Source organism: Eutrema salsugineum, unplaced genomic scaffold (assembly GCF_000478725.1).
Source record: "Eutrema salsugineum unplaced genomic scaffold, Eutsalg1_0 scaffold_8, whole genome shotgun sequence".
Lineage (NCBI taxonomy): Eukaryota > Viridiplantae > Streptophyta > Magnoliopsida > Brassicales > Brassicaceae > Eutrema > Eutrema salsugineum.
In genome coordinates, this window is record NW_006256414.1 from 514,900 (window position 1) to 529,736 (window position 14,837).

The following is a 14,837-nucleotide window of genomic DNA, read 5'->3' on the forward strand; positions in this document are numbered from 1 at the left end:
AATTGGAGCCTTGAGAGTCAAGAGAGCAAGCAAACTTGCATAACAAGCGATAAACTAAAGGAACTAAGATATACATCTTTCTCCCTTTTAACACATTGATCAATATGATTTTAAGAGAACACCACCTTTGACGCCAACGAGAAACATGACCTTAATTAGACTCTTCTCCCTCAATCACTTTATTATAATAGACACACGTTCACCCAAATTCATAGAGAAAACCAGGAGAAAAAAAGATGCCTCAAAAGAACGATACAGTGAAGTTGATAAGTTCTTGGTCAAGTCCCTATGCCATTAGGGCTCGAGTGGCTCTACATTTGAAATCCGTCAAGTACAAAGTACGTGGACGAATCGATGTAGTGATGTCCTCAAGTCAAAGAGTGAACTACTCCTCAAGTCTAACCCAACTTACAAGAAATCTCTTTTCTCATCCATGGTAATGATCGGAGGATTCTTCCGAGGAGAAAAGATCGGCTAAGATGATATTTCTTGTAGACATTTTTAGGTCCAATCTCCGTGATCGAGGTGTTTTCTGGTGTAACTGATCTTTTCTCCTCCGAAGATTTCTCCTCTGAAGAATCTTCCTCCGGATCCTCCGGATCCTCCGAATCCTCCGGATCCTCCGAATCCTCCGGATCCTCCGAATCCTCCTCTGAAGAATCCTCCGAATCCTCCTCGGAAGAATCCTCCGATGAAAAATACTCTTCCGAAGAATCCTCAGAATAATCCTCCGATCCTGTGATCGAAACCATGATTCCGCGAAACCATGATTCCGCGAAACCCAGCAGAGATCTAGAAGCAATCTATTGAAACAAAATCAAATCACCATATCATGCATAAATATGACATGAAAATTAAAAGCAAAACCAAAACGCAGCTAAAAACCTACTGAAAATGTCTAGTCTTGCACAAAAAATTCATTATTGTATGTACACATTCTTTGAGCTTTATAGTAAGATTGCTTCAATGACATGGTACTACCCTATAATTGAGACACAAAATGAATGGCTCACATTAAACGACATAGTTTTGATTTGTCAAGTTCTGCACAAAAAAATCAGAATTTAAGTGTAAGAAAAACAAAAATAATGAACTTATAACAAAAAAAAATTAAAATGAGCAATAAATAATAGAACATGTGTTGAGAGAAAAATTAGGATCTTATTATTTTCTATAAGCAGTATATATATACATTACATAACTAATGTATCAGAAACCCTAATGGGCCAATATGAGACATTAACCTGATGGTTAATGGGCCGGTTACTAGAAGTCCATTTGTTTATAACACTCCCCCTTGGACAAGGTAACCGTGCCTGTCACAAAACCGGGATCTCTATAATGCGCTGGGGAACGTTGCCTCATTAAAACCTTACCAGGAAAACCCAGTGGGAAAAACCATGGTGAAGGAAAAAGAGTACAACACGCATTACTCCCCCTGGTTTAGGCATCACTGTAGATCTCTAAGTCTACGCATTCCTATCTGATGAATGAGCTTCCGGAGTGTAGAAGTCGGTAATGATTTAGTGAATAGATCGGCTGAATTTTCGCTTGATCGGACTTGCTGAACCTTGACCTGACCATCCTTCTGTAGCTCATGAGTGAAGAAGAATTTGGGCAGAATATGCTTCGTCCGGTCACCTTTGATGTAGCCGTCCTTGAGTTGAGCGATACAAGCTGCATTGTCTTCATACATCACCGTAGGCTCCTTATCTTCGTCCATACCACAATCTGATCGGATATGCTGAGTCATGGACCGCAACCAAACACACTCTCTACTAGCTTCGTGAATGGCCAAGATTTCCGCATGGTTGGATGAGGTAGCGGCAATAGTCTGCTTCATGGATCTCCAAGATATGGCTGTTCCTCCATGCGTGAAAACATAACCGGTTTGAGACCGGGCACAGTGCAGATCTGACAAATATCCTGCATCAGCAAAACCAACTAGACCATCCTTGTTATGGTTAGAATAAAATAATCCCAAGTCCTTAGTACCTTGAAGGTATCTAAGGATGTGCTTAATACCATTCCAGTGCCTTTGAGTTGGACACGAACTAAAGCGAGTTAAGAGGCTCACGGCAAAGCAGATGTCTGGTCTAGTGTGACTAGCCAAGTACATTAATGCTCCTATGGCACTGAGGTATGACATTTCAGGACCGAGGATTTCTTCATCGTCCTTCTTTGGACCGAATGGATCACTATCCAATCCAAGGCTCCTCACAACCATTGGGCTGGTCAATGGGTGGGCCTGGTCCATATTGAATCTCTTGAGTACCTTTTCAGTGTATGCCAATTGATGCACAAGGATTCCGTCATTGACGTACTCAAGTTGTAATCCCAAACAGAATTTAGTTTTGCCTAGGTCTTTCATTTCAAACTCTGCTTTTAAGCATTCAACTGTTTGGGCGATTTCACCAGATGTTCCGAGGATGTTCAAGTCATCCACGTATACTGCTATGATTACAAATTCTTTGTTTTGATATTTTCTGATGAAGATGCATGGACTGATCGGATCGTTTTCGTAGCCTTCTCTGATGAGATATTCGCTTAACCGGTTATACCACATACGTCCGCTTTGTTTCAGTCCATATAAGGATTTGTTCAGCCTAATGCAGTGTTTATCACGAGATGCATGCTTATCTTTGAGCTCAATACCATCTGGTAATCTCATATAGATTTCACTGTCCAGTGGTCCATAAAGATATGCGGTTACAACATCCATTAACCGCAAATCTAAGTTTTCTCTTATGGCCAGACTTATGAGGAATCGAAATGTAGTTGCATCCACCACTGGAGAATAAGTCTCCTCATAATCGATTCCGGGTCTCTGTGAGAATCCTTGTGCTACAAGGCGTGCCTTGTCTCTAACGACTTCGCCGAGTTCGTTTCTTTTACGCACAAAGACCCATTTGTTTCCCACTGGTTTAACATCGAATGGTGTCCTTAAGATCGGACCAAACACATTCCGTTTCTTTAAACTATTCAACTCCACGTTTATGGCTTCTTTCCATTTCAGCCAATCTGATCTACGAGTGCACTCAATTATAGACGTGGGTTCTAGATCCTCTTGCGTGTGCGCAATCTCAAGTGCTACTTTGTATGCAAAAGTTTCATTGATGTCGACATCTTTTCTGTTCCATAGAGAACCGAATATGATATAATTGATTGAGATCTCATTATTATCAATCCCTTCAGAACCTTGAGTTTTGGCGTCCCAAACCTCTTGAGATGGTTCGATAGGGTAAGTATCAGCTGAGGCTGTATCCGTGTTCTCTTGAATCCCGGTTTCAATCATTGCACCTTGCTTTGATTTCCGGGGATTCTTATCTTTGGAACCTGGTGGTCTGCCACGTTTCTTACGTGCGTCAGACTCTGTAGCAACTTGACTTTTCCCTGAGGGGACATCTATTCGTACTGGTGCATTACAAGCTGGTATGTACGATTTGGTAACTTTGTTCGGGTCAGCAAAGGAATCTGGCAATTGATTAGCTAGCTTTTGTAAATGTATAATTCTTTGGACCTCTGAATCACATTCTAGAGTCCGAGAATCTTGCCATTGTGTGGATGTTTGATTCCATGAAAGTTCTTTTACCAGCTTGTCTGTCTCACCACCTAATCTAGGATATACCGATTCATCAAATCGGCAATCTGCATATCTGGCTTTAAACAGATCTCCTGTAGTTGGCTCGAGATATTTTATGATGGTGGGAGAATCAAAACCAACATATATTCCCATCCTCCTTTGAGGTCCCATTTTAGTCCTCTGTGGTGGTGCAATGGGTACATAGACTGAACACCCAAATGTTTTAATATGGGAAACGTCTGGCTCATGACCCGTTAGCAATTGGGATGGTGAATATTTGTGCTCACTAGATGGTCGTATGCGTATTAGTTCAGCGGCATGTAAGACTGCGTGTCCCCAAGCTGAGACCGGGAGTTGTGACCTCATGAGTAATGGTCTAGCAACCCATTGAATTCGTTTAATGAAGGATTCAGCTAATCCATTTTGTGTATGGACATGTGGAACGGGATGTTCAACACTTACCCCCATGGACATACAATATTCATTAAACGCTTGGGAAGTGAATTCACCAGCATTATCAAGACGTATAGTCTTTAATGGGAAGTCTGGAAAATGGGCTCGTAATCTGATGATTTGGGCCAATAACCTAGCAAAAGCCTGGTTCCTAGAAGAGAGCAGACAGACATGCGACCAGCGGGTCGATGCGTCAATGAGGACCATGAAATATCTGAATGTCCCACAAGGTGGGTGAATTGGTCCACATATATCTCCTTGGATTCTTTCCAGAAAGTTCAAGGTCTCTTTAGACACTTTGACTGGTGAAGGTCGGGTAATCAGTTTCCCTTGTGAGCAAGCTGTGCACTTGAGGTGCTGAGGGAAAATACCATTTGGTTTAAGGCTGTGCCCTTTAGAATTCTGGACTAATTTACGCATCATGTTCGCACCGGGATGACCCAGGCGATCATGCCAAATAGTGTAATCTAAAAACCGTGCTTTGATAGCAGCATTAGCCTCAATCATACTGACTTTAGCATGGTAAATGCCAGTAGATACGGCGGGTATAGTTTCAAAAACTTGTTTATGGCCATTTATCATTTTAGTGATAATTAAAAACTCTTTGTTCCCTTCATCCTGAGTTTCGATATGGAAACCATTCAATTTTATGTCTTTGAAACTCAATAGGTTTCTCTTAGAACTGGGTGAGTATAAAGCATCAGAGATGTCTAAATGTGTGCCATTTGATAACAACACATTAGCTTGGCCATGGCCCTCTATTAGGCTCGAACTACCCGCTATAGTGCTAATGTTTGCGGTTTTGATTACTAAATTTATGAAGTAATTCTTGTCTTTTAGAATGGTGTGGCTCGATCCACTATCCACAATGATATCCATATTGTCTTGCATATCTTCATTAATCAAGAATTATAATTCAATAACATGCAAAAATGAGATGTAAATAAAACATTACTCCATAAATTAAAATGTAAAAGCAAAAGGTCTTAAAAATCCAAAGTAAAGACAATAAATCCCAAAAACAAAAGATAAAAGTTTAAGGAGTAATGAAAAACAAATTCAGATTTTTTTGAGATCAATCAAGAAGGTCGGAGAGCTCATAATCCATGCCATCAATCTTATCATCCTTTGAGTCATCTTCATTGACTTGATGAACCAGGTTAGCCTCATGATTATCTTTCCCATACTTCTGGTAGAGCTCAGCAAGATATTTGGGAGTACGGCAGTTCTTGACCCAATGATTAGTCATTCCGCATCTTGAGCAAGGAGTTGGTCTAGATGAACTGCCTCTTTGGGTCGGTTTGTTGATACCACGACCCTTACCCCGACCAAAACTGAGGTTAGGTCGGTTATCTTGGTTCGGTCTACCGCGTCCTCTGCCGCGCAGTCCATGTCTATTTCCACGTCCACGTCCACGATCTGAGGATCTGTTACGTTGGACGAAGTTGGACTCTTTTCTGGTTCCTTCTGGCAATGGGGCTGATCCTGGAGGCCGCATGGCACTGTTCCTCAACAGACGCTGATTGTTCTTCTCAGCAAGCAGTAAGCAAGATATCAAATCCTCATAGGTGCTATGATTCATGGCACGGTATTGTTGTTGGAGAACAACATTGGGAGTGCCAAAAGTAGAGAATGTTTTCTCTAGCATATCCTTATCAGTGACCTCCTCGCCACATAGTTTTATGAGTGCAACTATCCGAAAGAGTTCGGAATTGAATTCTTCGACGGATTTGAAATCTTCGAACCGTAGGTTCTTCTAGTCGAACTTGGCTTGGGGCAGTATGACCGTTTTCTGATGATCATATCGCTTTTTCAGTGCCACCCAAAGTTCGAGTGGATCCTCAAGAGTGAGGTATTGTTGCTTGAGAGACTCAGCGAGGTGATGGCGGATAATAAATATCGCCGAGTACCGTTCTGTTTGAGTCGCGGTGTTGGGATCTTTGATGCATTCACCCAGACTTTTTGAGTTGAGGTAGATCTTGGTGTCAAGGGCCCATTTGAGGTAGTTATCTCCGGAGACAGTGAGTGCCTCATATTCGACCTTCTGAATGTTTGACATCTGAAACATATAATAATTTATGTTAAATAATCAATAGTATGAGACTATAATCATTGGAATAAGGGATTTAAGGTATTCTTGGGAAAACTTTCCATTTCAGGAAACTTGCTATTTTAGGAAACTTGCTATATAAGGGAACTCTAAAATCGAACCTTAGGGTTTATAACCTAACCGGTTTACTAGGGTTTCCAAATTTAGCTCTAATAGATAAACATTGGTTTATCTCTTAACCATTTTTAAAAACCAATCTAGAGATTGATTTTGGAAACTAATTTGAAATTAACCGATTAAGCTTAAACCGATCGGATTGATCGATTAAACAACAAAACCGGTTAAATTAGATTTAATTTTGGAAACCGGTTATTAGGGTTATTAATCGGTTAAGGGATTAAACTAAACGGATTTGCTAGGGTTTAATTTTTATTAGGAAAAACCGATCGGTTTAAACTTAAACTCTATCGATTTAGGATTAGAATTTATCGGTTTATAAACGGTTTAGGTGGATCGATTGGTTTAGAGTTTAAGGGGTCGATCGGTTTTAGGATTTAGGAGCTTGCATGTACCGGTTTTAGGGTTTTCAAGGATCGGATCTAAGATAAATAACCGATCGGTTTAGGATTTAAACCGATCGATCTCGGTTTAACGATAGACAAACCAAAACGATTTTAGATCTAGGGTTTTGCAAGATTTTAGGTTTCGGTTTGCAAGGAATTTTAATGTTTGGTTTAGATGATGCTAGGACCGATCGGTATAGGGTTTTAACAAAGCATTAGGGTTTAGGTTTTATATGATAAAGCCGATTAGGAAAAATAAAACCAATTAGGGTTTTGACAAGAAGAAAGAGGATCGGTTTGGTTATGGTTTTAAAAACGAAAAAGACGATGAAGAATCATGAAAAGAACCGATCCATATTAGGGTTTTCAAAAAAAAAAAAAACCAAAACTTTGATTAGGATCTATAGTTTTAGATAATACCTTTTCGCCAAATGGATTTCTGACCGGCTTATGATCTGGGAGCTAAAGACCACAGATATCTACTGGAAACTCCTGAGAATGATGGCCAGAAGGGAGGACGAACAGCTGCTACAATAGAGGAACCACCGCTTGGAAAGAATCACCCGCTAAGGTGGGACAGCGCCGATTGTTTTGAGTTGTGAGGGCGCGTCTGGTGTCGGATTGAGGAGCGGTTTTCACCACTAGATTCTTCTCTTCCAGGGCTTCAAAATGATATGTAGATCGCCTTCTAACTCCTTGTATTTTGAGAGATATTATCGTTTGAAGTTGAGCTTCGTGCTGATAACGTGTTGAGAGAAAAACTAGGATCTTATTATTTTCCATAAGCAATATATATATACATTACATAACTAATGTATCAGAAACCCTAATGGGCTATATGAGACATTAACCTGATGGTTAATAGGCCGGTTACTAGAAGTCCATTTGTTTATAACAACATGAACAATAATTCGTTTTCTATTAAAAATGAATAGAAAATAAAAATGAGCAATAAATAACAGAACATAAACAATAATTCATTTTCTATCGTAAGAAAACAAAAAAAACAGAGAACAATAAAATACAATAAAATAGAAATGAAACTCATACAAAAGAATTAATAATAATAGAAAAAAAAATCTTTACGTAGTGTTAAGGAAATCTTCGTGTACGTAGTATACTTTGAATGGAACAACAATTAAACAAACAAAACGATCTGGAGAACTGAGAATCTGAAAATAATCAGAGGGATCAAAACAGAGGAATCTACGATCTAGAACTTGCCTTATACACCAGAGAAACGAAGACAATTAAAACAAGGAAATCGACCTGGAGAACTGAGAGCTTGAGAAACACACCTTCCGTGAAATTCGTGATCAGATGTAGGAGAAGAAGAAACCTGCAGAAGGAGAAGAGGAAGCAAACGCAGACTTAGAACTGATCACTACTGAATCATAAGCGAGCCATGAGCGAGCCAGTCTATATATAAGCTCAAACCGGTTTTGCTAGTGTCATGGTTCCGGTTCAATTGATCAGTTTTGTGTTACTACAAACTATTGTGTGTATCTTTTGGTACGCTAATTATTTTGTAGCAACTAGCAACACTAAACAATTCCCATGTCGTAGTTTTGTTTTTTTCTTTATCTCTAAAGACATCATGGCTGATGATGGCTTTATCAAGTAATGAATTAATTAATGGTAATGACGTTTACAAAGATAATTCATATTCGATAAATTTGACTTATGTTTTGTACTTTTGTTAACTTAATTTTGATAGTTATAACTCTTTTGGAATAACCTAATGTCATATCCTTGCTTGAGGAACACACTTCTTGTATACCCAACTATTCTAACATGCATGAGATTCAAATTCTTAACGGATTAGTATATAATTTGAATAGAACATGAACAATAGTTAAAAAAAAAAAACATGAATAATAATTAACACCAATAGTTCGGGTTTGGTTTATTCAGTTTATCCCGAACAAAATTTTACCCATTGAAAGCTCACGACGGACGAATTGCATCAGGAATCTATATTCTTCACGCATCTTTCACTGCCAACAATATAGGCCCATAAATCAAATATCAGGCCCATCTGGTACTGTCCTTTAAAAACTAAACAAGCCCTCATCCGGATAAACAAACCACCACCTAATTTATCGATCATGCAGATTCTGAGATCCCTAGTTGCGCAGGTATAACGTCTAATAATCTGAATCACTGATTTAGTGATTTATGTTTATGTTTTTTTTTTCTTCACTTAATTTCTAGAGACAATTGGCGAAAAAATCCAGTTTGGAGACGAATTTGCGGAAATGGCCAAGGGTCCACCAAAAATAAATAGTATTGTGTGTATGATCATGAGTAAATACTATTATACCCCTAAAAAGATTTGCCATGTTGGTCGATGCACTATGACAGAATAGATATAATGATTTTGGATAGGGTAACTACAAATATAAGTAGAGTAGGCAATGTTTTTATACAGAAAAACACAACCACACAAATTTTTTCTGGTAGACGTACCATATATATTATAATAACAAGATATATATTTTTTTATAGAATAACAGTTATTATATCATATATAAATATAGATATAACATTATGATTTACATGATAAAGATAATGTTAGATTAATAATAATATATATGATAGATATTATTGATATACTCAACATGTTACATATAAATTAACGTATAACATTATAACTAACTAGGTACAAAATATGTTAGATTGATAACAATAGTGAGTTATATAGATGATCAAAGATGTTATTGGTATACTTAGCATAATACATATAAAATTAACGTCTAACATTATAATTAACAAGGTAAAACATATGTTAGATTAATAACAATAATGAATTATCTAGATTATTATAGGTGTTATTTTTGTAGTTAGTGCGCTACAAAAACATATAACACTCTAAATGTATTGTTAGTAGTTTAACAATAAAATTATAAAAGTAATTCAAATAGATACACAGTACTATATATATATATATACGTTAGCTCGACGGATTTAATGGCGGAGATGCCAATACTGTCGCTGGAGGCGGTGGCGCGATTGTTGTTTCTGGTGTAGATGGAGGCGTGCAGTGGTTGTATCCGAATCCGGCGGAGGAGGTAAAAATTGTGGCTGAGGATTTGGATTAGGCGTAGAAGGAGGCGGAGGCGGTTCGGGTTTACGATCGGCGCCGGCGGATTTGAGAAAATTGGAACAGACGGGTTTGGTGATGATGAATCGGGTGGAGCGGGTGGGGAAGATCCAAGAACAGGAGGGTCCAGAATTGGATTCAGGTCAGCATTAGAAAATAGAGTTATAAAAAGGAAAGTGGAGGAAGAAGAAGAAGAAAAATAGTCACCGGAAGAAGAAAAAGAATCAGCAGAAGAAGAATCAGTAGAAGTGTTCAAAATTTTATAAAATATTAAATTAATATTTTTGACATAATATCAAATCAAGAATGTGTATAGATGCAAGAGAGATAATAGGGATAAGGATGCCATTATGAAAATTGCACAGTAACGTAATAGTGTGTTTTCCTATTCTGCAAATTAGGAATAGTAATGAGGTTATTTAGTGCATTTACTTTAATTTCTACGATACACACAGTGTTACCGTGGAGGGAGATTGGTTAGGAATCGCGATATCTCCTCACTGACGACTAGTAACAATAATGGTAACGCCTCCTTCCTTGTCTGTTTCCGCATTCTCGAGCGGATTTTTGATTGTCCTTTTCGATTGCAGTGCTCAATGGAAAAAGAGCAGAGGTGAGAGCTTTCTCGAACGGAATCTTATTTTGTAGTGCGTTTGTGGGAAGTGGTTGCATTGTTTACTATGGTAATATATGTTCATGTCATTAATTAATTACCTTACATAAGTATTATTTTTTTAGATGATTCAATTAAAAAACATGATCGCTTCTTCTCTCATTTCTTAGAATATAGATCCATTAAAAGAATGAATCAACGGGCAGAGATACATAAGGACGAGCTCAAACTCCGTGCTAACGCAGGAATCGCACAGGTATATGATTTATCATTTTTTGTTAGACACACACAAAAGAAAAAAAAAAAATTCATTGGGAGAGATATGATTTATGATGTAAACCAAAAACTCTACATCCATCCTAAAATCAAAGAGGAATATTTGATGTTTTATTTTATTTCATTATTATGATTCAGGTTTTGAGTGGAGAATAAGAAAAAACAAAAATAATCATCATTTACTTGTTATATTAACAGTTATATTTATTAGTGTCTTCTCTTCCATATTTAATAGATTAGTTTCTTCCAGTGACCCTTTGAAACTTATATAGCATAATATATGCCAATGTGAATCCCTTTCGTGCGTTTTCAGGTATCGGAGCCACGAATTAAGAAGAAGGGGGAGAGAGAGAGATGAATAAGTTGAAGCAGTGAAGAGTAATAAACACATGCATGATAGTTGGTGTTTTAATTTCTCTCATTTCATTACTAGTTAGATATTGCAGCCAATGAGAAAGTAAGAGTTGCAACTGGATCCAAAAAAATAAGTCAGTTTTATTTGGTGTAGAAGTTAGACATCTTTAGCTGTGTTCAGATGTGTGGAATCATGGCAGAGATATATAATAATTCGATCGTCAATTTGTTTCGGATTTTCCTCACCTCTTTGTTCAAAATCAAAACCAAAATTTGAAACAGATATTACAATATATATTACCGTAGTTAAACCGTATATATTGCTAAACGAACTGTCTTTTAGTATTTACCTCAAGCAATGAAAATTCAGATTTAGTCCATGTAGTGTGAGAGCACCGAGTATCTCATCGTGGTTTAAAAGCAGGCCTCAAGGGATTCTGGTTATTATGAATTTGGTTTTGTTTCATATTCTCGGTTTAGCTTTTGGTTTGGTGAGATCTTTTGTTGATGCCTTGTCCTTATCAGTTATTTGTCTTATTCTTCACCTAGGTAAAGGGAGAGAGAGATCCGTATAAATAGGAAATACAAAGAAGAATAAATCATTTCTTTCTTAAAAACATTAACTTAACCAGAGAATAAACCTTTTGGTGCTTCAGTTTCAACTACTTTGATATGGAGAGAGATCCGGTAGAATCTCATGGGTTTGTTTGAAGTGAGAGGACAAAAAAAAAACAGTATCGTGTAAATAAAATCTTCAAAATTCTTAAAATAATTCTATTTAATTTCTCAAATTATCCAAGCATTTTGTAATTTGTAGTTCCCACTTCGCAATATTAAATGTAATCTCTCATTTATCTACAGCTAAACTCAATTTTCTGTTCGTCGCATTTACAAACCACCACCTAATTTTTCGATCATGCAGATTTTGAGATCCGTAGTTGCGCAGGTATAACGTCAAAAAGAGTATAATTATTGTTTAATATTACGTTTGTTCTTTGGACTTTCTTCGAGCGATCGATTGATGAAAGTAATACACAGTGTTACCGTAGAGGGAGATCGCTTGGGGATCGCCAATCTCGCAATTTCTCTTCATCAACTTGTACCAATGGTAACGTTCTTTGTTTTCACATTCTGATCTATTAAAACTCACTAGCGTTAATTATTGGATTTCATGTATGTGTATTCGGATTTTTGATTATCTTCTTTTTTTTTTAAATTGTAGAGTGGAAGCGAGAAAGTCCGAAAGCTGGAGACTGGTTATATGGTGGTTTTTGTATGTATCATTTTTTTTGTTTTGTATTCCCTTCTTTTTCGAAGAATTAGTCAGCTTTGTGAATATCGTTTGCATGTTTTAAGGTGTTTTGCTGTCCTGCAAATTTCTGCAACTAGGGGGAATGATGCTAGAGATGGATGTGTATGAAGGTAAAAAAGCAAAATCAAGAAGAAGATTGTTACCAAGGAGGGAAAGAAAGTGACGTTTAGTACGTATATATTTGTGCAAAATCAAGAAGAATATATATATTTGTGCTTATTCTTTCTCATCTTCATTTTCTTTGTGTGCTTCAGAGATTGCAGCCAAGGAGGGAAAAAAAGTGGCGTTTAGTACGTATCTATATTAGTATTTGCGAAGTGATTCGGGCTGTGGTTTAACGCACAGATTTTTGTGTCGTTTTGATTAATGAAATTATAAGGATTTGATTGGTTGATAATTGTTATAATTTGATTGGTTGAATTAGTTAATTTTAAATCATTAAAATCGATATTAGTTGCTAAAAAATGGAAAACTTCTTTAATTCAAGTAAGATTTGATTGGTTGATAATTGTTATAATTTGATTGGTTGAATTAGTTAACTTTAAATCATTAAAATCGATATTAGTTGCTAAAAAATGAAAAACTTCTTTAATTCAAGAAAACAAGGCATGGGCCATAATCTCTTCTCTCGAATAAATTGGCTCAAATTTCAAACCCAAAAAAAAATATACATACCTTCCAATACGTCGTTTGTGCTGATTGAGATGGTAGTGTGTTGGTTAAGTGCTTTGTCCATTTTTCGAAGGTTCACGGGTTCGAATCCTGTGATTAGTGTTTTTTTTTTTTAATTCTATTTTTGGAAATATTTTGTATTTATTAAATATTTTGTAAAAGGGAATATTCCATAATTTCTTTGTTATTATCTACAATGGAATCTTTACATTTTTATTATTAATAGCTACGAAATTCATGGGAATATAATATCGCATGTAAATCAATAATTACATTTTAGTATTTTTCACAAGAAAATAAACCTTAGGTTGTTTAGACGTATAAATATGAGCGTTTTCAACCAAACTTCTCATAATTAACGCATTAGTTTTTCTATTAGGGTTCTGTGATTATTTTGCTAGGGTTTTTATAATAGCATTAACTTTTTGGATCTCTTTAGAAAAGATTCAGCATGTTTGTCTATTTGCATGCAAAGCTAACAATGTGTTCGTTTAAGTACAGCTTTGATCATCCATCTAAAGTCAGCATCACTTGGGAAGTTCCGTCTACCGATTCTGGTATATATGTATAACTATTATCAAATTTAATAATAGTATGTATGCTCTCAATTTTTTTAGATGAATTCTAAAAATTTATACGACTATAGGTTTTGATAACCAGGCTTATGCTCGCGGGTTAAAGTCTGTGTTGAAATCGCATCGTCAGAATATGGATAACAAAGACATGACTGATTATCGTTACGTGACTCCATATGTTTTCGTGGATATCACAAAAAAAAAGGTTGTTGAACCTCTTTAGGTTATTCATTCAATTTATAATACTTATTAGTAGTTGTTTGTATTTGTAGGTTATCCATGCAAGCTACTTATCGATTCTGCTATCGATGAATGGACCTTGCGGACATATAATCCTGTTATCGAAGGTAGTCCTGTCTATTAATCTTACAGTTTTTACCTTTTGTAATGCTATATCTTAGCCTTTCAGATGCATACCCTTATTATATATTAGTCTATGAACGTTTTCAATTTTTATGTAGATATTGATTCTTCGTATCATATATCTATTCTTGATCACGAGTTTTTTATCAAAGAAGGTATTTCCGCTCTTAATGTAATATATTTTTGTTAATGGTGTATATTAAGTCTTTCTGTTTGTTCTAATGTTTGTTTTGTGTATTTAGTTTCTGATCGTGTTAATACGAGTGATCATGCTCAGAAGACTTTTCTATGGGATTTTGCGAGGAATGCTTGAGTTATGAATAAAGAATCTAATGGTTTCAATTCTTTGTTTTTTGTTTTGAACACTGTTTTTTGGTTTTTTAGGATACTAATTACATCGTTTTTACATATATTTATCTATGCAGAAGATAGTGACTCTGATGATATTGAGGTTTTATCGGGTCGTGGTACTGATGATGATTATGGTTTTAGAGATTATATGGGGTCTGATTCAGAGACGGGTGAAGATACTGATGATATGGACCAAACAGATGAGTATGATTCTGAGGATGATTTTATTGACGACGATGAGACTTGTGAAGAATCTGATGGTTCAAGTGATAGCTCAGAAGATGATAGCGGTGATGACGAAGATGAAGATGACGACGATGCCGATTCAACTGATGATAATGAAAATGATGATGAAGATGTTATGTTGGATGATGAGACTGATATTGACGATGATAGTGAAGATCAGCGAAACGTTGAACTGAGTGATATACTCATCGAAAAGAGTATTAGTATATCTGGACACCAGGATTCGGTGTGTACTTATACAGTTTCTCTTGGTTCAATGTGTTTTGGTAAGTGTGTTTCACGTTTGAGTCCTTCCAAAGATGATTGTACTATCTTTGTTAAGG

At 36.5% G+C, this 14,837-nt stretch overlaps 1 protein-coding gene across 1 annotated transcript; it reads left to right on the plus strand.

The window, feature by feature from the left end:
* Nucleotides 1–11,818: 11,818 nt before the first annotated feature.
* On the plus strand, nucleotides 11,819–12,614 carry LOC112089872. Its single transcript, XM_024160683.1, has 5 exons — nucleotides 11,819–11,941; nucleotides 12,034–12,103; nucleotides 12,218–12,268; nucleotides 12,352–12,417; nucleotides 12,562–12,614. The coding sequence occupies exons 1-5, from the start codon at nucleotides 11,912–11,914 to the stop codon at nucleotides 12,612–12,614; spliced, it is 270 nt and encodes an 89-aa protein (XP_024016451.1). The 5' UTR covers nucleotides 11,819–11,911.
* The last annotated feature ends 2,223 nt before the right edge of the window (nucleotides 12,615–14,837 follow it).

Coding starts and splice junctions, on each gene's coding strand:
- LOC112089872 (XM_024160683.1), top strand. CDS start 11,912: ATGCAGATTTTGAGATCCGTAGTTGCGCAG. Junction 12,269..12,351: donor CTGGTTATATGGTGGTTTTT/GTATGTATCATT, acceptor GCATGTTTTAAG/GTGTTTTGCTGTCCTGCAAA. Junction 12,418..12,561: donor AGAGATGGATGTGTATGAAG/GTAAAAAAGCAA, acceptor TGTGTGCTTCAG/AGATTGCAGCCAAGGAGGGA.